Source organism: Anthonomus grandis, chromosome 2 (genome assembly GCF_022605725.1).
Source record: "Anthonomus grandis grandis chromosome 2, icAntGran1.3, whole genome shotgun sequence".
Taxonomy (NCBI): domain Eukaryota; kingdom Metazoa; phylum Arthropoda; class Insecta; order Coleoptera; family Curculionidae; genus Anthonomus; species Anthonomus grandis.
The window spans coordinates 42,830,900-42,854,138 of NC_065547.1; the positions used below are offsets into that span (position 1 = coordinate 42,830,900).

General features: G+C 32.4%; 3 protein-coding genes across 4 annotated transcripts in view; 2 read left to right on the forward strand and 1 right to left on the reverse strand.

The window, feature by feature from the left end:
* LOC126750636 (zinc finger Y-chromosomal protein 2-like) overlaps positions 1-5,276 on the forward strand; it is a 33,521-nt gene extending 28,245 nt beyond the window's left edge. The window contains exon 6 of the mRNA XM_050460290.1: positions 4,904-5,276. Coding sequence (XP_050316247.1) covers positions 4,904-5,041 — 138 coding nt within the window. The 3' untranslated portion in view covers positions 5,042-5,276. The remainder of the gene's footprint in view (positions 1-4,903) is intronic.
* A 77-nt stretch (positions 5,277-5,353) lies between these two features.
* LOC126750635 (serine/threonine-protein kinase Pink1, mitochondrial) lies at positions 5,354-18,321 on the reverse strand. 2 transcript variants are annotated; one of them, XM_050460288.1, is made up of 4 exons: positions 18,193-18,321; positions 17,668-18,120; positions 10,495-11,382; positions 5,354-5,953 (listed from the first exon to the last, which is right to left on the reverse strand). In XM_050460288.1, the coding sequence occupies exons 2-4, from the start codon at positions 18,059-18,061 to the stop codon at positions 5,520-5,522; spliced, it is 1,716 nt and encodes a 571-aa protein (XP_050316245.1). In that variant the 5' UTR covers positions 18,062-18,120; positions 18,193-18,321; the 3' UTR covers positions 5,354-5,519. The 2 variants fall into 2 exon arrangements, with proteins under 2 accessions (XP_050316245.1, XP_050316246.1); XM_050460289.1 differs by having other exon boundaries at positions 18,189-18,242.
* A 222-nt stretch (positions 18,322-18,543) lies between these two features.
* Positions 18,544-21,404, forward strand: LOC126748562 (N-acetylglucosaminyl-phosphatidylinositol de-N-acetylase). The gene is made up of 5 exons (XM_050457885.1): positions 18,544-19,043; positions 20,206-20,378; positions 20,434-20,551; positions 20,611-20,704; positions 20,753-21,404. The coding sequence occupies exons 1-5, from the start codon at positions 18,683-18,685 to the stop codon at positions 20,928-20,930; spliced, it is 924 nt and encodes a 307-aa protein (XP_050313842.1). The 5' UTR covers positions 18,544-18,682; the 3' UTR covers positions 20,931-21,404.
* Positions 21,405-23,239: the final 1,835 nt, after the last annotated feature.

Consider the following 23,239-nt stretch of genomic DNA (forward strand, 5'->3'; position numbering starts at 1 on the left):
TGGTATGCCTCTTAGGGGAAAACCAACAGATGAGGGTGTTTTATTAGATTTATTGAAGTTGGGAATCAATTCAGGGGACGACAAATTAAAGAGTCATCTGGAAAAGTGCCGTCGCAATGCAGTTTACACATCGCCAAAAATACAAAACGAATTGATAAATTTATGTGTCGAAGGAGAATATAATAAGTGAGGTTTAGAAGACCATTGCTTACGCAGTCTTAGCTGATGAAATAGCAGACGTAGCTGGGAAAGAACAGCTGTCAGTAGGCGTGCGATTCTACGACGAAAGCAAAAGGAAAATCAGAGAAGAATTTGTAGGGTCTTTGTAAGTCACAAACTCAACCTTGTTGTGAATGATTCAAACGCAGTGCCAGAAATTAGAAATACTGTCACCACTATAAAGGATGTTATAAAATTTTTCAAAGAATCTACTACACGTCGAAACTACGCCCCAAACCTATCACGATTGTGTGAGACGAGATGGTCCGAAAAATATAAATCAGTCAGAAAGTTTTCTCAGCTTTCCCAGAGCTTGTGAAATCTCTAGAAATGTTATCCGTAGAGGGAAATTATGCCACCAGAAAATCTGCATATCAGTTGCATTCAGCCGTTACAAAACTAGTGTTTGTTATTGCTCTACAAACAATAGCTAAATATTCAACAGTTTTAGAACCAGTAGTTAGCACACTGCAAGCTAAATCGATCGACATGATCTTGGGGAACACATCAAAAATATCAAGTACATTCACACAAATGAGTTATGAAATGCTTCAAAAAGGACGAGCTGTTGCAATGGATTTGAACATAGAAATTTCGGTTCTACGTCTTGCTCACAAGCAAACACATAGAAGTAATCCGCCATCAGATAATGATAACGAATATTGACGGCGTTCCCTGATAATAAAATACATTGATTCACTCATTTCATCATTGAATATTCGATTCTCCCAAGAAAATACTCCGGCGTTTGCTTGAAGTAAGCTACATCGCTTGTTTATGACCAAAACCAGCATCACAGACTTACACAAGAACGCAGAACCATTCCAAAAATTTTACAACCTGGATATCACCGGAGAACTGAACCTTTGGCATTATTTATCGGTGAAGAAGGCGTTATCAGATGATCAATTAAGGGACATAGAAGTAGTTGATCTGTTTAACGAAGCCAAAATTTTTCACCCTGTTGTCAGAAAGGCATTGATTATTTTAAGCACTATCCCATGCACCACGGCGAACGTAGAACGACTCTTCAGTACGCTACAAAGAGTTAAAACGTGGCTTAGAAGCACCATGGGTGAAGAAAGGCTTACAGGTTCAAGTCTGATGAGCATATATCGCAATTATTTAAAAGAAAGCAGTGAGTTAATTGAAAAGACTGTCATAGACAAATTTTCGGCAAATCCAAGATTACTTAAAATTTTACTTTACTTTTAAAAAGATTACTTTAAATTAATATACATATATATTATGATTATTTATATATAATATTTTGTGTTATTTCAATCAAACTAATTAATAAAAGTCAATTTTCATGATTTTTGTTTTAATATACCCGACCGACCGTTTGTACAGATTGTTGTCACAAATTGTGACAACAATTTGTATTATTACGCGATGTAACCAAAATTTTGTGGCCGTCTTTCCTGCTATCAGTCAAATGGATCGGACGGGGGACTGAACGGCTGGTGAACTAGCCGATTTTCCAAATTGTAAACAAAACAATGTGCATTACACGGACATTCGGCAGGCGAAGTATGCCACCGTTGTTAATTTGTCATAGTCAATGTGTCATTTGAGCAAATTTTTAATATAAAAATCAAAATGTGGAATAGTTTATTTAGCAGGTTTAAAATATGTGCTACCGGTAAAGATAATTTTTGAATCATTCTTTTAATATCTGATGAAGTGACTTTCAAAATGGCAATTTACACACTTGTTGTACAAATAATTATTTTCTACGACACAATGCTTCAAAAATGCAGAAAAATTTACACTTATGTAAAATCCGTGTAAGAACTTATATCAGAATCAAATTTACTGCATATGATTTGACCAATTTGATAGAACAAATTTTCAAACTTTACTTGAGAAATTTCTTTCAGTCTTAGCTAATAAGAAAAAAACAAAAAGTACGTGTTTCTCAACATAACTCTTTTATGAAGGAATCAGATTCTGAAAAATTCTATGTACAGGGTGAGTTTTTCAAAGCGCGGAGTAGTATTATGCATTGATGATATTATTTATCGATGACGTGCTCCTGGACTATTGTAACCAAATGATAATTTGGTTAAGCATTCTTCACATTTTAAAAATATTTTGGACTATACAGGGTGTTCCGAAAAAGCAGGGCACTACAAAAGTTAATTTTTTTAAATGGAACACCCTGTATTGCAAAACATTTTTGAATTCTTTGCGTAATTACCAATCTTTTTTGATAATGGTTTAATATGCCAAAAATTAATAGTTTAGGAGATAAATCAAATTTTGTTAAAAATTTAGAATTTGCACGCATCTCTTTAATATTAAAATTTAGCACCTAAATTTTGAATACAGACTTAATTTTTATCATCAGAAGTAAAATAAAGTTACTTTGATATGCGTGCTATGTAAAATTATTCATTTTGTTATACAGGGTGTTTTTTTTGAAAGGCCAAACTTGCCCAACTTTAAATATAAAAATCTCTCTTATTTTAAATGAAACACCCTGTATATTTTCATGTCATCTAATAGCTTACTTAAGAGCCTATAAATTTTATTAATAATGTCCTATCTCTATATCTAACAGTTTTTGAGATATCATGGATTTTTCTGTTTTTCTCCTGTAAAAACTGACAATGCCGACTTAAAGTTTTGAAGCACCTCGTATTTTTTATGTATCCATCAAGGCGCCGTGGAAACAAATGAAAAAAATCTCAATAACAAAAAGACAGTTACATTAGTTAATTAGAGATTAATAGTTAGATTTGTTTTAAGGTGTTTTTTAGATATTTGTTTTCAATATTAAAAATGAATTATTCAAGAAATGAATTTATTGATATGATTTTTGTTTTGGGTGAAGCAAATAAAAATTGTCTGCTAGCTCAAAGGCTATATAGAGAAAAATATCCTCAACGGCGCACACCCGATTCCCGCAGTTTTCGCGTTGTTATGGGCCGATTTATGACGACTGGTAGGGTGGATCTGCCAAAACGTAATGTTGCTAATAGGGTGGCAAATGAAGGTAAAGAACTTGAAATTCTTTTGCAAATTGAGGAGGATCCCCACATTGGTAGCCGTAGGTTAGCCTTACTTTCTGATGTTTCGCAGACAACGGTAAACCGGACAACACGGAAATATAAATAGCACCCATATATATATCACATTAAGTTGCATCAAGAACTTCACAACAAACAAAGATTTTCAGCTACGTGTAACTTTTTGTGAATGGTTACTTCGCAAAATTGAAATTAATCCAAATTTTGTTAACTATATTATGTATTCCGACGAGGCGACATTTAAAAGCAATGGTGCTGTCAATAGGCATAATATGCACTATTATGCAACAGAGAACCCTCATTGGGTACGTGAGGTTCAGCACCAGAATCATTGGTCCCTTAATGTATGGTGCGGCATCCATAATAACCGTATAATTGTACCATATTTTTTTAATGAACCTTTGAATGGGCATTCATATCGAGTATTTTTACAGCAGCAATTGCCTGAATTATTAGAAGAAGTCAATCTCCAGGAACGGCAAAGTATGTGGTTTCAACAAGATGGTATATTTGGATCAAGAATATCCTCAAAGATGGATTGGTCGCGGAGGATTTGTTGCATGGCCGCCAAGGTCTTGCGATCTTACGCCGCTAGATTTCTTTCTGTGGGGTTATCTCAAAGATAAAGTCTATGCAACAAAACCAACTACAAGGGAGGATATGATTATTAGAATTAGGGATGCCTGTCAAACCGTAACACCAGGAATGTTATACCATGTTCGACAAAATATAATTAAAAGAATTAATATTTGTATCGAACAAGGAGGACATATCTTTGAACATTTGTTGAACAGAAATTAACTTTTATTATATAAAAATAAGTGAATTTAATAAAAAGAAACGTCCATAAATTTGTTTCATTTTATAAGAAAAAAATAACACGAAATGAAGAAATATAAGTATATTTCAAAAACTATTAGAGATAGGGATAGAATATTATTAATAAAATTTATAGGCTCTTAAGTAAGCTATTAGATGACATGAAAATATACAGGGTGTTTCATTTAAAATAAGAGAGATTTTTATATTTAAAGTTGGGCAAGTTTGGCCTTTCAAAAAAAACACCCTGTGTAACAAAATGAATAATTTTACATAGCACGCATATCAAAGTAACTTTATTTTACTTCTGATGATAAAAATTAAGTCTGTATTCAAAATTTAGGTGCTAAATTTTAATATTAAAGAGATGCGTGCAAATTTTAAATTTTTAACAAAATTTGATTTATCTCCTAAACTATTAGTTTTTGGCATATTAAACCATTATCAAAAAAGATTGGTAATTACGCAAAGAATTCAAAAATGTTTTGCAATACAGGGTGTTCCATTTAAAAAAATTAACTTTTGTAGTGCCCTGCTTTTTCGGAGCACTCTGTATAGTCCAAAATATTTTTAAAATGTGAAGAATGCTTAACCAAATAATAGTCCAGGAGCACGTCATCGATAAATAATATCATCAATGCATAATACTACTCCGCGCTTTGAAAAACTCACCCTGTATAAGTCGGTGATTTAGATTGGGGCACTTTTCATATTCACTTACCCCGTCAGACACTTTCTTTTATTCAGGCAAAAGTCTATCGCTATAGACAAATTATTTATGCCAACTTTTAAGAAAATTTACCTGCTTACTAAACAACATAATTTTTTAGCTGGAAAATAATAGAAAAGAGGTATTCTATTGCCTCGGCTGTAAATTCAAAGCGAAGAGCGAGAATCTTATGGAAGCCCATATCCTCAAGCATCAAAAGAGGTCAGAGGTGTGCGAATACGAGATTCGCGAGAAATAAGTATTGTGATATTATTACTCCTGGCGAGTTTGGGATAAAAATTTATATTTTTTATAAGGCAATTGTTATGTATAGAAAACTAGATATAGAATGTATTACAGTTTAGTAAGCTTAGACTTTATAATTTCTGTCTACTTTTTAAATTTAATTAACTTCTAAATCATCCTTAGATTTACAACAAAATTATTGTGACGCATAATTAATTCAATAAAAAAAAATATAATTTTCTTATTAATTGCATAGATCATTTATTTTACTTACTTACCTTATCATCCTCCATTCAGGATTATCATTTTGATATAAACATGTTCATAAAGATAAACTATAAATTTTATTATAACATAACAATAATTTCACTGAACTTTCCTCTTCAAACAATAATATTTACAAAATACGACCCAAGAAAGCTTATATTATAAGTTCTTAAGGAAAGTCTAAAAATCTCTATAAAATAATAATAAATATTTTTGAAGATACTTTAAACCCCACCATGTCTGACCCATTCCAACGCCTCCCTAACCCTTTGCAACTTAACCCTGCACAAAAACGTCGAAATAACCAAATACTCCACACAAGTCAACTTATTACCCTCCTTAAAGTTTCCTGCCTCACAAAGTATCTTAGCGGCCAAATTGAGCACCCACTCCAGGATCTCCTCGTAGTTGGGGAACTTCGTGTTTTCATCCAGCCAAGAATTGGGAGCCCAAAGGAACAGTTGACAGACGTTAGCCGCGATTTCTGGACTTAAACGGTCACTGGGGTCTCGCCTTAACAAATTTTTAACCAGTCGGTTAAAAAGGCCAGGCACAGAGCTCGGTAATGATGGCAAATCTTCGTCTTTGTACGTCGAACTTAACAGTCGCGTATTACGGTTGCCGTAGAATGGATTTGGCGCACCGAATACTTCGTAACCTGTAGAAGATAAATAAATGTCTTGATGCAAAGAAAATAATTATATTACTTCAAAATTGCTTATAATAGGATTTGTTTCATATAATTCATGTCCAGATTTATAGGTTGATCACTGTGATGTTATAGAGATTGTTTGTATTACATACGAAATTTGTAAGTTTATTATTTCATTTGTTAGTTGAAGTCGGTTTTTAAAGTAGAATGGCTATAATATAGCGGGTTAGGAGAGACTTTTATCCACAAATGAAAATGCCAATCTTTTAGTTATTTAGAGTAGTGCATTTTAATGAGTTCATTCATCATTATCAGACTCTCTACTTTGTTTTTCCTTAAGAGAAATACATTAAAATAACAAAAGGTACGTAAATATCTAAAGGCATAAGAAAAATTAACGAAAGTACATTTGAAAGTCAAAATTATACAAGTTCAAAAAAAAATCTGCAATGTTTATATGAAAAACAATAATAAGGATAATAAAATTAACAAAATGGTAAAAGTTACGACATCTAGTGATCGCAGTTAAAACTAAGGTTTTGTAACATTGGATAGCAAATTTATAACGGTAAAGGCGAAACATGCTCGAATTATTAATGCTGAATTAAAATATATAATGCCCAACCACAACATCTAAAAAACAAAAGTTACCCAAAAATTGAAAGAAGAGTAGACAACTGATTGTTAGGACATAACGAGGATATTTTGAAAAACTTAGTTTAGTTCTTAATATGTGGTTTCTAATAATATTTTTCTTGAGGCATTAGTAATGTATATATATTTTATTATTCCATAGATGCACGCATATTATTATTATTATTATTATTATTATTATGACTTTCAGCCAAATTGGCTCGCACTCCCTCAAATGGGAACATTCACTCATCCGAGATATTCAAGTATCGGGCCCGTGGTGACGATCAATGGTGTTGGTTCCCAGAAATTTCCTTACAATTCGGCCCGTATTTAATAGCACCACTTTCTGTAGTTCTCTGTATATATGTTGATTGAGACCTAATTCTTCAATGCTTCTTTCCAGATTCTTTGGTATGATCTCGTAGTCGACATTAGAACTGGTATCGTTCTAACAATATTCATTTGCCATTGCCTCTGTAGCCGTACTTCTAGGTACCGGTACTTTGAAATTTTTTCTGCGTGCTTTTGAACTAAATTGCTAGTATTGGGAATAGCCACTTCGATAAGAGATGTTATCTTATGTTGCTTATCCACTAAAACTAAGTCAGGTCTGTTACTACTCACAGATTGATCAGTTAAAATAGTACGATCCCAATAACGCCTAAATCCTTTCTGGAACATACTTATAATAAGGACGCTTTTCATTCTGCAGAAGGTTCAGTTTTAGAGCGAGTTGTTAATGTATAATTTTTGCTACCGCATCGTGTCTCTCTTTGTATTCCGTAGCAAATATTTGGCAACCTCCTGTTACATGCTGGATTGTCTCAGATGTTTGGCATCCATATCAACATCGGTCATCTTCAATAGCTGGCTCTTTTGCTATGAACTTTAGATAATTACGCGTTGGAATAACTTGATCTTGGATGGCTAAGAGTGAACCCTCTGTTTCAGAAAACATTTGTCCTGAGATCAGCCAATAGTTTGACGGACCTTTGTCAACATGTTCTTGCATGATCTCGTTAATATGTCATCCGTGCATAGATTTCTGTTTCCAGTTCTGTATTTTGTCATTTGTTGTTTGACGGTTTACTATATTTTCTTCATTTTTCAGTTTAAGTGGGGTAAACTCGTCTATTTGGCAAATAGCTGCATGGAGAAATGAATCCACAGACTTTCTAAAAAAATAATTTCCTAAATTATTAAATTGTTAATCTAGATCGAATTGCTTTTCTAGATCGATAAATCCTTTTCCTCCCTCGTATCGTGGTAGCGTGGTTCTCTCAACCGCACTTTTGGGATGATGACATTTGTATGTTCGTAATAGCCCAGCATTGAACAGGCGTATGTGTTAATTGCCTTAGAAAGATTTTTGCTATTAAGTCCAGCACTTAGCACCCGTGTCATTCTTTTTTGAAATTCTGTTAAAAGTTCTTTTTTCATGGTCCGATGGTCTATTCTTTGTGCTTGTTTAACCCCCAAGTACTTATAAGTCTCCCCTACTTGCATTGGCTAGATCTGAAAATTACCTGGACTAACCTTAGCCTTTTGAATATTAAGAGTTCGACACTTATTATTATTATTATTATTGAACGTTGACAGGGTTGATAGCAGCGCGGGGAATCCATTGGGTGGAAATTAAAATACTTGTAAAGGAGATTAGTTAAGCAAACGGTGAGTTAAGAGAGAAAAAAGGGAGAGGGGGATGAGTAAGATAGTATTTGTCATGGATATTATTTGTTTAGTAATTCGGGTAGTCTGTTCACTACCACTAACAAAATCTGGTGATTTATAGCTTTATTAATTTCGAGGATTTCTATATAACCAGGTGCTTAGATAAGTTGTTAGAAGTTCGATAGCGAACACATAATTTATTATCCGAATGTCTTAAAATGCTTTTGGTAACTTGGTTAGATAATTTACAGAAATATTTAATACTTTTGTATATGGAGGGTTCATTATCTTTACATAAGATTTTTTTATTTAGTGATTTATCGAGGTGTTTCAAATCAATTTTATTACATTGACATTGTCATATCGTTTTTGAAAATTTGAAATATAGTTTTAAATTCTTTTTGAAAGTCATTTGAAGAATGAAGAATATTAAAGTCAGTGAAAAAATGAATTAAATGCTGAGAATTTTTGGTTAGAAGAAAAAGGAACAACATTGTCAGGTGCTGAAGGGTTTCTGTAAATTTCAAACTTGAATGATTAGAATCTGTATTAGATTTCTTGATCAATAGATCTAAAAAGGGTAGACGACCCTCACTCTCTTCTTCATAGGTAAATTTAATGCATCTATGAAAAGAATTAAGGTGCTTTAAAAAATCTTGCAGATCATTTTCAGAACCAGTAAAAATAAACCTAAACCAACATGTAATAAAACGTTTATGTAAGTTGCTTTCTGATTTTACTTTAAATAAAAGACATGAAAACTTCTGCCAGAAAGGGTGATAAATTAGAACCCATGGCCAAACCTGACCTCTGAGAATAGAAGTTTTCATTAATTTGAAAGGTTTTGTTTTAAAGCAATACCTTAATAACGGACAAATTTCTAAAATAATATAAGAACAATAACTCTCGTTTATTTGATAAACATTCATCGGGAGGGATACTTAGAAATAGATGGGAAACGTCAAAGAATACATAAATGTTTTGATGCAGGATTTCTATAAGAAACTACAGGTCTAAAGGATAATTTTCTTTATGAATCTTAGGACGACAATAAAGTGAAGGAGTGACAGGGGTCATGAGAATTCGTTTATAAGATTGCGTAGAAAAATAGTTAATTTATAAAGTGGCATTTTTATTTCTGGAGAAAAGTCTTTCCGCTCTTCCTAAGCCGCTATATTAATTATTTCAAGTGGTTTTAATCCCAAAAGCAGCTTGAGATAATTATGAATTTCGTTTTACTGTACAGGAACCACCCCCTGTTATATTATTCTAACATGTTTCAATGTAATATAATGATCTCGCCAAAGCATTTGTCATACTGTTTGCATATAATACATTTATTCAAATTCAAATAATGAAGGATGAAGCTTTTCCTTTAAACAAAAGAAAAAGCCTAAAGAATTAATAAAGGCTAAAGGGAAGACTAATATACAAGAAAAATAGTAGGAATGAAACGAAGGTTACTCAAATAAGAGAAGGTAAAACAATCTGGGTTATAAGTGGTTATACTATACCGGTCCCTCCGATTTAGTCGGTACTATTGATATTTTTGTTAATATATAGGATACAGGAAGATGGCTTTGAACTTTTTGAGACCAAAACAAATAAATCATTGTTAGAATAATAAAATGACAGTAGCCATAGAGATTTAATAAAATAGATACTGACAGTTACATTACACTAGAAAAGATTGTAATTATTGTAAAATCTAAGTTAGTAAAATAACTTTTAGACATATTGAAAAATGTGATATGCCAAAAAAGTAATGACTGAGCGCTAGAAGAGTACCGACATAGATTCCAGGCTTGTAACATGCCAAACCGAAATTACTTGCCCGATTCATGGCCTCCTAGGGCACCAGACCTAACCCCTCTCAACTATTATTATTTTTAGGTTTACATAAAGAATGAAGTCAATAAAAAAACCTGACTAAGACTTTGTTAGTTTTAGGTTTAGGCTATTATTGTGAATAAACTTTTTTATTAAGAAAATTGTTATCTTTTGATTTATGCGAAAATATACAGAGGATCTCATTTAACCAAAGAGCATTTTTCAAATTTTCTCGAAAATGAGTTGTTGCAAGTTTTTTTTGTTTACGCCATTTTCAACAGAAACATCCTACTAGTTTGCTGATTTACCTTAATATTAACAAAGATACAAATAGTGCCGACTTAATCGGAGGCAGCTAAGTACATGTGCTATATCTACTATATTTTAAGTAAATTACAATAAAATCTTACCTAGCGCTCCGACCGCCCACATATCCGACTTAAGATAATTCAACCTGCTAAAAGGTCCTGGCTTTTTCGATATAATTTCCGGTGCCATAAGTGCAGTATTTCCTCCTTTTTCTATATCAAAACTCGTATAAGGCACCACCAAATCTGTACTTTTATCTGCCAGGCAACAGCCGAAATCACTAATAACTGCCAGTGGGCTTTTAGGATCAGACAGTTCCAATAATATGTTGTCTGCTTTTATGTCTCTATGAGCAATGTTGTTTGCCACCATATGCACAACTCCTTCCAGTAGCTGGGTAAGTAGTAAGGCAGAAGTTCTTAACGGAAGATTTGGTGAGGAGGCAATATATTCCTGTAGGTTTTGGTGGTATTTGTTCATCAAGATGAACAAGGACATATTTCTACCCTCTCCTTCTGGATCTATTCTCTTTGGCAAAGCAGCTGGATACATTTCTCTACACTGTTCCAATTCGGGGATGAAATCAGTGAATACAGACAAGATTTTAACGATATTAGGATGTGCCGGCAGATGTCTTGTCCTATTTAAAAACTCATATTCATAATCAGTAATTCCATGTCTGTTATAATAAACTGTTGCCGGGACCGTTTCTCTATACATGGCTTTTAAGATAGCCAGGGAATTTGACTGGATGTCATAATTAAACATCATTTTAAGTGCCAGAGGGAACTGGCTGCCTTGTCTTAAGTTCTCTGCTTCTGAGGCATAGTTTACTGAATATACAACTGCGTTTGCACCTTTTGCTATTGGTTTACCAAAGACGAAACTTTTTACGGTTAAAGGCGAGTCGTCCGATGAAGGGTGTTGGGTTCTAGAATCTCTGTTCGATTGGATTTTAGACATGCATTCTCGGATCTCCCAGCAGACGCCTGAAATTATTAATTTAAAAATGTTATTATGCAGAAATATAATCAGGGTCAAAGTATATTGATTTACACTATTAACATGCCTGGAAAAGGGTGAAATTGATATGTGGCTATGTTTTATTGGCATTTTGTAATGTTTTCTATTGCTTATTGTTCTTTTTAGGTTGAAATGTCATCCAGATAGTTATAAAGGTTCTGCTTGTTCATCGGATTTTGTAGAATCAACAATCAATTTCTTTAAAGAGGTGGAACCTCTTAATAACAGAAAATAATCATTTTTTCAACTTTGGAAGTCTAATCGTTAACTGCCTGTAAGACAAAAACATGATTACAACCATATTATCTCTTTTAAATGTAGTCAAAATATTTTTTTCCCACTTAGACAAAAATAAACAATTACAACTTTCAAGCAGCTGAATCATTTGGGTGTCTGAAAACTGAAATCAATTTATTAATTATGACAAAACAAAAAAGGGATTACTAGTGATTGGTACTATAGATCTTTGTTATTTTGTTGTAATGATGAGATATCTTGGGGATGCTATAGTTCAGCACCAAATAGAATTTAGTCACAATTGTGGTACTTTAATGTCTTTAACTTAGGCTACAAAAACATCAATGGACTAACCTATATTTCTATAGATGAGACATAAATGGTTTTCAGATATAGATAAAATGTATCTGTTAAATACTAATTTGATATAAAGAAATAAATAATATAATGAAATTTTTTTTTACTTTGCAGTAAAGGTTATCATCTTTATAAGTGATATAATCATGAAAAACCTACAAAATTCTATTTTTGTAATTCAGTCAACTAATTCCTTCATAGCTCAAATTCTAACATACAGAGAATAGTGAAAATATCAGTGATTAGTTGTGCCAAAAATCAAAATGACATAGATGTAGTGTTATTTAAATTAAAATGCAGATATTAGAACAAGATGAATTAATTGATCTAGGAGTAACATTTAGTCGCAACTAGCCCCTCAGCATAGATTTTGCACATAGACAAGATGGAAACAAAACAGTTTAAATTTGTATTGTTGTTGTGGTCATCACATTCTACATCATATTTATTTGATTGACAAGGTGTTGGTAAATTTGGAATTCTTATAGATGATAAATTCTTTATTAAATACAATAGAAATTTATACTACTATATAAAGCATCATGTATACAATTTTTTTTACCTATGCATGGATTATGTTAGTAAATTAACATATCGATGCTTGAAAGGAAAAAGGTCATAAGCGACATTTTTTACAAAAAAAACTTTTAAACACTACTAAATGCGTTTTTTTTTTCCTGCGTCGTTTGGACTGCTTTTAAACATGCTACGATTATCTTTGTGTCGCTTAAGTCAATCATGAATTTTGAAGAGTATTAAATCTTTTATTTACCAAGCGACCATATTTCTGACTTATTTTATTAAAATGTTACTTAGGTTATCTACCAAAAAAAAAAAATAGTTAAGTCTTTTTAAAAACCCACTTTTTTCCCATGTGTGGCGTTTATCCTGGTTTACCTTAAAAACATTATTCAAAAGGAAGGCACTTGAACTGTTTTTCCTTTATCGTGACAAAAATCTATAAGTTACTTAAGTAGTTTTACCTGAATTAAAAATTCAAGAATTATGGCGCTTATCCTGTTTTACCCAAAGGTAATTCCGAACTAAATGGTTGTTAAGTCATTTTATTTGGTATCATAAAAGAACTATGTGCTGGTTAAGATATTATTGCAGTATTGTAGGGGCCTGTTAAGTACATTGGTGTGTGTTCGGACTTGTTGTTTAGATAATATGCCTTCGTTGTCCTGTCGTAATTAAAGAATGATTGTTTAGTTGCTTAGTACACTGGCAGCAGTGGTAGGTGAATGTTGTGGAAACAAATTTTGGAAAATACCTCCATGAATGTGATATTTTTAGGCTTAGTGAAGTGAAGTGAGTTCTTTTTTATTATTAGTGAAGAGAATTTAACTATTAGATAACTTATTTTATTATTTATTTAATAAACAGTGTGATTTTAGAAAACAATGAATAACGTTAGAGGGAAAATGTTGGTGGATTTAGCCAAACGCTCAACAAAACCTTGTGAAAGCAAAGAGAAAATTCGCAAAAACCTACTAAATTCAATTGACTGTCACAAGGTAATTATCATTATTGCATCTATTTTTTAAAGAACGTATTTCCAAAGCGCTATAAAGTCATAATTTGTTTTAACTTGTAATTATTTCAGAATACTCCCGAAGAAATATAGCAGAACCGGTTACCTCAGATCATTTAGCAGAATTACTAACAAATCAACCCGCTAATAGTTCCTTTATAACTCATAGTGAACAAAACGTGTTGGAAACAAACAACATTTTAAACAGTCCTGGTCCTTCAACAGTCATAAAAAGAAAATCACTTCGAAATAAAAAACGAAAAACTTTGGCATACATTGATTATTTATCCAAAGACGAAGCTTTCTTAGCAGAGGTTTATGGAAGTGACGATTCGGATTTATGGGAAGGAGAATCTGATTCTTCATCTAGAAATAGTTGTGAACGTATGGAAAAGAAGCAAAAGCAAAAAAATGGCAATGAAGGAACAGGTAATGGGGAGAAGGAAAGTATTGTTGGAGAACTGGGCAGTGTTATTAAAAAAGAAAATAAAAGGAGAGTTAAAAAGAAAGCCAAACAATCCAGCCAGGAATATACAAGAAGCAACGGCACTTTAGTTTCTGCCAAAAAACTAAGGCCCAATCCATGTACAGGTAAAAAATGCGGCAACAACTGTGAAATTGTGACTGAAGAGAAAAGAACAAATCTTAATTTTAAAATAGTTCATGTTATAGAGCTCTAACTATATATTTAAAAATTTCAAAAAGGCCTCGTTAAAGTTTATTAGCTAGAAATGAAATAAAAAATTAAGTTTCTTGCTTTCATTTTTACATCTTTTTTAAAGTAACGCATAAACTTGTGTCGTCAAAATTTAGCTTTATTTAGAAAATAAAGTTATTTAAAAATAATTTAAAACCAGCTGTAAAATAATTCCTAATAATACCCTTTGATCAATATTTTTTATTACGACAATATTATGGGAAATACTAGCATTGGTTTCGAGAGGTACAAAATCATTTTACACTAGTTTGTAAGCTTATTAAAGAAATGGTAGTAGTGTACATTTAGGTTATGCATATTTATTTTTGGTTTGGTCAATCATTCAATCAAACAAATTTTCGATCATTTTTGGAGCCTTTCTTCAGAACGACGAAAGGACTGGATAGTTGGCTTAAGGCAGAAATTACCAGTTAAACGAAAACGATCTACTGGATCAGAAAAACGCCAGTACACTTTTAAGTATTTTATAAACGAAGGTGAAGGCAAACGCGCAGTTTGCCTTTAATTCTTAGTTTGTATTTCTTAGCTTGATGTGTCTCAGAAATTTATTTATTATACAATAAGTAACGCATCATTTGGTTCTGCCCAAGAAGATATGCGAGGGAAGAGCATTCCACCAAAGAGACTGCCAAGGTTGCAGTACATAACTTTATTTAATCCCTTCCGGCCATTCCATCCCACTATGCTCGAAAAGATTCAAATCGTGTGTATTTGCCGCAGGAGTTTAAAAACTTATCTAATTTATATCAAGTTTACAAAAAGGTTCACCTCACACAAGGAATAGACGTTGTTGGGGAGAGGGTGTTTAGGAATGTTTTTAACGCAGATTACAATATTGGATTCCACATTCCTAAAAAAGATAAATGTCTTCAATGTCTCAGATTTGAGAGATCAGATATCACTGATAAAGTTATGCAGCAAGCAAAGATAAAGCATTTAGCTGAAAAGGAACATTCCTACAACCGTTTTAAAGCACACCAGAACATTTTCAAAAGCGACTCTGGAACTCTATGTGTGAGTTTTGATTTACAGAAAGTGTTGAATACACCCAAAGGCGAAAGTATGCTTTTATACTATTCACGCAAGTTATCGGTGTATAACCTTACTTTTTATGAGAGTTGCACGTGATGTATTTTGCTACTATTGGGATGAAGTAAATGGAAAACGTGGAGCAAATGAAATGGCAACTATTTTACACAACTATATTTGCTTGGTTGACAAACCTGAGTCTGTTATTCGCTTGCTCTTATACTGTGATTGCTGTCCTGGCCAGAACAGGAACCGGACTATTCTAGCTATGATACATGCTACCCTACAAAATTGTAAATTTATTGAAACTATCCAAATAAACTTTTTACTCACAGGACACACATATATGCCGGTCGATTCAGTGCACGCAGTGATTGAGAGAAATAAAAAACATTCCATAATTTGGGCTCCTTCCCAGTGGTACACAGTTTTCGAGACAGCAAGACAGAATCCAAGACCCTATAAAGTACAATATTTGACCTATAAAGATTTTAATAAGTGGGATACACTAGCAGACAAATATTTTAAAGGAAACCTCTCAGGAAAAATAAGCAAAATCTGTATATGCACATTTAAGAAGAAAGATCCTAATATGAAAATTCTATGGATAAGGAGGCACCAAGCTTTGATATTGAAGTTCAGTCAAAAGTAAGAGTAACTCCAAAAGGTTGTTATAAATCCCCTATTCCCATATCAAAGCTAAAACATGATGATTTAGTTAAATTATGTACGAACAAGGTAATTCCAGCCCTGTTTCATAATGAATATGTCAACATTCCTACTATTAGTAATGTAAGGGATACATTGAATTAAACAGACATAGAAGATGAAGACATTTTCCAAATGTAATTTTTTTTTTTGTTTAATACTTTTGATAGCAATTCAAGAATCCAGTGTTTTTTCTGCCATAGATTTTTAAAGCTAAAATTCATTTACCAAACGTGAAAAGTTTATTTTGTTTATTATTAGTTTGTTACTTTAGTTTTAAGATTTGGTATTAAAGAATTCAATGTTCTTTTTTCTGCATTTTTTGTCATAGATTTGAAGATAAAATTTTAATGGTTTTTTGATACTTTTCAATGCATTTTAAATACAGCACAACTTATATTTAGACCAATTGAAATTTACTATTATAACTAGCATGTGTTAATTAGAAGAGTACCATTGATTGACCAAGATTTATTTATACACCCCCGGATAGTCATTTATAGAGATCATCTTAATTTTTTTTCATGATGGTTATCTCAAATTTTTTCTTGCTTTGCATTTTCTATGTGGCCTAACCTGTTTTACCTGCTTTAAATACGAGGTCTTATTGGTGGTTAAGACTTTTTACATCAATTCATATTTCATAATTGTTGGATTTAAGTCTTTATACTTGAATTTGTTTTAATAACTAATTAACTTAACCGACATTATCTCAGCCTCATATGGAATTAATAATTATTTAAACTAAGGAAAAGAGAAAGAATGACCCAAAACTTAAAATTTTATTTGCAGTTGCCAAAATTATAAATGGCAGGAAAAGTTATGAATTATTTTCAAAAAAAAATGTTTAAATCGTCCTGCTAGAAAATCAATAAATTGTCACTTATGACCTTTCTCCTTTCAAGCATCGATATATTAAAAATAAAAATTAAAGTTTTCTGGTTTTACTATCCTTGGATACCTTTACACATATTGTTTTATTAAAATTGTTAAAATATAAAATACCTTCAGATGCACATATGTTAAATAGAAAACAAAGAAATATATTAATACAGAAGTTAGCTAATAGATAACTTGTGTATTCTCTTTTATTTCTTTTATCAGATGTTTGTATACAGTTCATTGGGAGTTTATTCTAGAAATCGAAAATACCATGCACCATATTTCTGTTCACAAATGTAAAATTTGGTTGATCTGTTTTAAGGCATGTTGTTCTTGTACCTGGTATTATGTAAATGTTACTCTGCATTGTAATTAAACAGAATATAATTGGCTAAGCATGTCCATTGGGTATTGACAATATAGAGAAAAGTAGAGCAAATATCAACCTAGATAAGATGCAGGTGGAATAAAGACCATCATTATTTAGTTCAGGAGACATACATGTTCCAATAAGATATTCAAACAAAAACATATAAATTTGGGAAGAAAATTAAATTTGCAACAACTAGAAGGTCTTTCATAAGAGAATTTTTATGCTTTAATTTTTCGAAACTCTGAGCCACAATCTTTTTTTAATTTAATCCTCAAATTTACTTTGTTAGTTAATTTTAGATTTGAGTTTAAATTTTAAGAATAGCTTGAATTACAGACAACACTTGACTAGAGGGTTAAAGATATTCAAAGTTTTATTTTTTCTGCTTAAATTTTAATAAACATGCTACAAACCTTCAAGTTCCTCATCCTTTGTAAGGAGACCCTGGCCAACAACAGCAAACCCAACAAGAGCTAATACAGGCCCAGAGTTTCCATAGAGCCCCCTCTGTGAAATCCCTTTAAATACACCACATTCGCTGCTTCTCGACACGCGATTTAAGACATCGTCGATTAGCACTCTTTTAGCCCTTTGGCTCACTTGAATACCAATATTTCTAAATACATGGTAGCGGTTGTTCCTCAAGAAATCCGACTTCTGTACTGGCGTGGAGACTTGCTCCACAGGTTTAGAGATGTTGCTGATTTTTCGTGTGGTGGGTTTTCCGGCAGGTTTTCCACGTTGAGCTTGCCGTAGGATCGAGGCTCCATGTTTAAATAGCCTGCCCCCTATGGCTCGGAGAGACATTTTTGGCGGCTAGCCTAGTTTTTTTTTTGTTATATATTCGTGGTCAGTCAAATAAGGTTCTGCAAGAAATGTAAATATTTGTTAGGGTGTTTTTTGGGCAAAATCTAATACTATAAATAGAAATTACCCACATTTTCAGCATTTTAAAGTTCAACAAAAACCACAACAAATATACTACGCAATTTATTTTGACAGTACTGTGTGACATGTGTCAAAATCATATGTTTCTTAGGGATGGGTTTTTTGAAAGTCGTTTTTGCACTTTCTAGTCATAAAACATGTCAATAAATTTAAAATAAAAAACAATAAGGTTAGAATGCTTGATTTATTAGATTTGTCTCATAAATTATTAAGTTATTTTAAATTAAAACTAATCCGAACTGCCAAGTTTTTTGTGGATATTTCAGTGAAACGCGCTCTTAAAGTTAGTCGCGCCACCTATCGATTAAGTATCAAATCATCGATAGCTGTCAAAAATGACAGTGGCAATAGCAACATAACCTTACAAAATTAATAAAATAAAAATATAAAATTTCAAGGGGTTTTTACAAATCTTAATCCATAACGAATCTAAAAATATTACGGAATCCATGGCGTTTCTATTTTTAAATCGCGCCTGAAATGACCGACGCCTCCCCGCATCCGAATGTAACAACGTACGGTTATATCAGTTTTCACCCGCTACTCGGCAACTTTTTAACAAGTTTTTGTTATTATTTTACTTATTTCCTTCAGTCCCTAGAGGAGTACCTCGTAAACACAGTGGAGCACCTAATTTTAGCTGTACTAGGATACCTGGCATTATGTCTTTTAATGTTTATCTTTATGGGCATGTTAGGTTTCACCCGAGAGATGAGAAATGCCAAGAGGGTTCTCTTTGTCACTGCCCACCCAGATGACGAAGTCATGTTTTTCGGACCCAGCATAATGCATTACGTTCAAAAACCTAATTGTACTGTATATCTTATGTGTCTGTCTTCAGGTAGGGTTAGTTTGTAGGTTCAAGTGGATTTAAGCAGACAAGAGACAAAATATTTAGTTGCAACACTTATTAAGTCACACAACAATTATTACTATAAAAACATAAGCTTTTATACATTTTTCTTATATTTAGTACTTGTTGGTTTAAATCCAGCTTATGTAAAATCTTAGTTTTAGAAATTACACATTGATGTTCTGGCAGAACAGTGATACTACCATATAATAATATGGACTTTTTGAATTTGAATAAACAAACTGTTTCTGTTTTTTGTTTCCTGAAAATCTTTGAACTATCAAATTTTTTGGGATAATTTAAAATAAATAAATTGGATTTAAATATTTGCTCATTTTAACAGAATTTTAGGAAGAACAGAAGTCCTGACAAAGACTATCTTTAATTTTTTGTTGGCTATATTCTTAATTTAAAAAAAAATTGCATTATGTTGTGGTTAGACAGTATCTGCACAAAATGGGAAAATGGGTGTTCAATTAGACGCTCTATGTAAAGAAACATGGAAATTGAATAAAACTGCTCTAAAATGCATTATGAATACCCTCTAACAAGTTACCCTTAATTTTATCAACAATTTCTCTTAATTATACATATACCCCAAGATGGGAGCAGACATGCATAATAATAGAACTTAGAGGTTTTCCTCTTTGGCCTAAAATTTATATAACAAATTACCATTATTTCATCCACTTTTTTTTCTATAAACTTGCAATATTTTCAAAAATCAACCTCTTAAATGCCAATACAATAAAGTACCCTAGCTATTTGCCTTTGATCTCCACTAGTACTAGGTATGTACTGTTTTGGAAAATTAAGACAAGGCAAGATAATACCTAATTTTCATATTAATTATCTTCTGCATAATTTAGAAATTTATAAAAGATTTTAATCAAGTCTTATTTAAATAGCCATAACATGTTTTCTAGATGAACCTAGTACAAAGCCATTGGAGCAGACTTTAGTTATTTCATAATTTATAGTTCTAGGGTCAGGAAAACAAATATAAAACCTTTAATTTCAAATGTCTCTTAGAAAATACAAATTTTTTAACACCTTAAAATTTTTTACCGATAAACTATTTGCTAATAAATACTAATTATTAGTAATAGAACAGCTGTAGTTTTTTCTTAACCATAAAACATTTTCTTAGGCAAAAACTATGGTATGGACAAAGTAAGAACCAATGAACTGTATGAATCATGTAAAATACTAGGCATTAAAGAAGAAAACATATTTGTACATAACAACACGGATCTTCCAGATGCTATGGATGTACGGTGGCCCCTCGAAATCATTGCCAAACATGTTATTCATACTGTCGAGGTAAACTTCATATAAACCCTCAAAAATTTGAATAACAATATTGATCTTTTAACAGGCTTTTAATATAACAAACATAGTGACATTTGATAGGTATGGTATATCTGGGCATCAAAACCACTGTAGCATATATTATGCTATTGCTAACCTAATATTAGATGAAGAACTACCAAAAAGTAAGTCTAGTGAGAACCATATTGTAGATAGTGTTTTACATTTTTAGTATTTTTTTTAGCATGTGGAGTGTTTGTATTAGAAACTGTAAATATTGTTAGAAAGTACGGGCTTATTTTAGACATCCCCATATCATTTATTATGTCCAGGTTTCGGTAAGTAGATTAAGTAGCGTTAGATTATCTTTAACATATTTTTTGCAGCGTGTTGGGAGGTTTTCGGCAAAGGTCTCGCTTGTTTGAGGCAATGTACAAACACAAGTCCCAACTAGTGTGGTTTCGCAGATTATACTTGTGGTCCTCCAGGTATATGCTCATTAATACTCTCACACAAGTAAACCTGGTTGACATTGAGCTGGATTACTTAGAAATGGAAGATTGACAGGGTATTATGACTGCAAGCTTTAAGTTTTAAATGAAAATTGTGTGATTAAATCAGAAGTTTAACTTCCACATAAATGGTATTCAGTGTTACTTAGATGGATAGGTTTGTAAAAATTAATTTAAGGATCCGCTTTATTGATGTTGTGAGCTATGATGAGTAAATCTAAATTGATGTATATATTTTTCAAGTTTTCTACTTTCGATAATGTGTGTACTCATTTAGGGCTACGTTTTTTTATAGTCGTCACATATCATTTGTTATTTGGATTTTCAAAAAATCTCAATTTAAAATGCTCGTTATTCAATAGGTGAATAATGAGAATAGTTAAATAAATAGTCTTTTAATTTAATAAACGGCATAAAGATGTTTGAGATTACCGAAATTCAAGCTTTATCATTGGGATCTCGGTGATTAAGTTATGGCAAAGTTGTGTAATTTAAGGATTAATAATACCTTTATTTTTTTGAAGTACGTCTCCAGATTTTTATTATATTTTACTATATTATCTGGCAATCCAGTCTGCGGCTATCAGTAAGGGAAACGCAGTTGTAAATAAATTATCCCTGATTTCCTTCATAAAATGATCATATGTCATATTTATATATAAAGGATGCAGATAAGTAATGAGACTGATTTTTTATTAGTTTTTATTTTTGCCAAACATTAATTTTATCTCCTTTAAATTGGACAATATTGCCACTTATGTTTCACTTTGTGAATAATGGACGATTTTTTGTCCCTTTAAAGTAGATCCCTCTGGGCATATACAGACCGATGACTTTCCCGTTGTTGCTAGCAATCCTGGAAGTCTTTAACAACCAAGTAACCGACACTACATGTTGAAATTTTTGGATTTTTCTAATAAAGTTTAAGTTTAGGAAAAAGAAAAGAGTTATATTATGACTACAGGTCAGGTGAATAAGAGGGATAGGAAACGATAGGAATGCCTTTTCATTCAGAAGCATTGTCATAATAAAACTATCGAAATTTTACGAACGGTAAATCTGTTCAAATTTAAGTGTTTTACACTTTCGAGGTTAAAGACCTCCCTGAGCGTTGTTCATTTTTAACATTTTCACTATCTTCCAAAAATTAACCGATAAATCACGTTGAAACTCGCACTGAGCGATAGAAGGGCACTAATACTTTTTCTAAGGTCTCATTACTTTCCTGCCACACCTCGTATAACACATGGGATTCAAAATTAACAAAAAATAGTTGATGATGTTTTCTGGCATACGAAGAATCCTTATAAAGTGTCATTTATTTCCATATATCTTTTTATTATATATATACAGGGTGTCCGGAAGCTAGATGAAATCCTTTAAGGGAGTGAATGCTGACTTAATTTCAAACATTTTAAGAAGGCAGTGTAGGTCGAAATTTATTTATACATTTTTTATGGCAATTTTTACATTTTTCTCAAGAAATACCAAAATTTCACACTAAAACGGTAATAGAGCGCAAGTTACAATTAGTATCGGAGTGTCAAAGTTTATTTTGTTTTGTCTAATGTGTATTAATAAAAATACGATCAATTCCAAGCCTCTGTGTAAACCTATAGAAAAAATAGAGACATTGAAACGCCCTTTATTGTTAGATATCACTCATGTCGATGCCTGGCCAATTCTCAGAATTTTGGCTTCTTTTGTGCGGCGAGTCATGTAAACACAAATTATTAGACTGAGATCTCTACTAAGCATTAGAGCCCCGATTGTGGGGTTATTTTAGGTTTTAATGTTAAATAAAACACAATTTTGTTTAAACTATTTATTGTTCAAAATGCAATCCATTATTTCTAATACAGGCACGAGCCCTTTTTGTTACTTCGGTGGTGGTTACTCTTATAGTCATATCTTCTTTTATCCTGTCAAATGCTTCATTTATTTTGCGAATCAACTCTTCTCTTGTTCTTATTTCGGTGGTGCAATAAGAACAAGAGAAGCAACAAGCTCCTTTGCCCGGCCCCATATGAAAAAATCCAGCGGAGTTAGGTCAGGCGATCGAGGAGGCCAAGGAAAAGTTCCGCCTTTACCGATCCAACCGTCCGGAAAACAGTCGTCTAAGTAATTCCTGACAGCCAAGGACCAATGCCCTGGACAACCAACTTGCTGAAATGATTATTGGTCTTTCTCGTTCCAATAATCCAGCTTCGTCTAGAAGAACGGGGATATCATTTTGAAGAAAATCTAAATAGTTGGCACCATTTAAATTCTCTGGTAGAAAATGTGGCCCAATAATAGTCCTGCCTATTTCTCCGGCCCACATATTGACCGAAAATCTGTTCTGAAATAATTTTTGTTTTT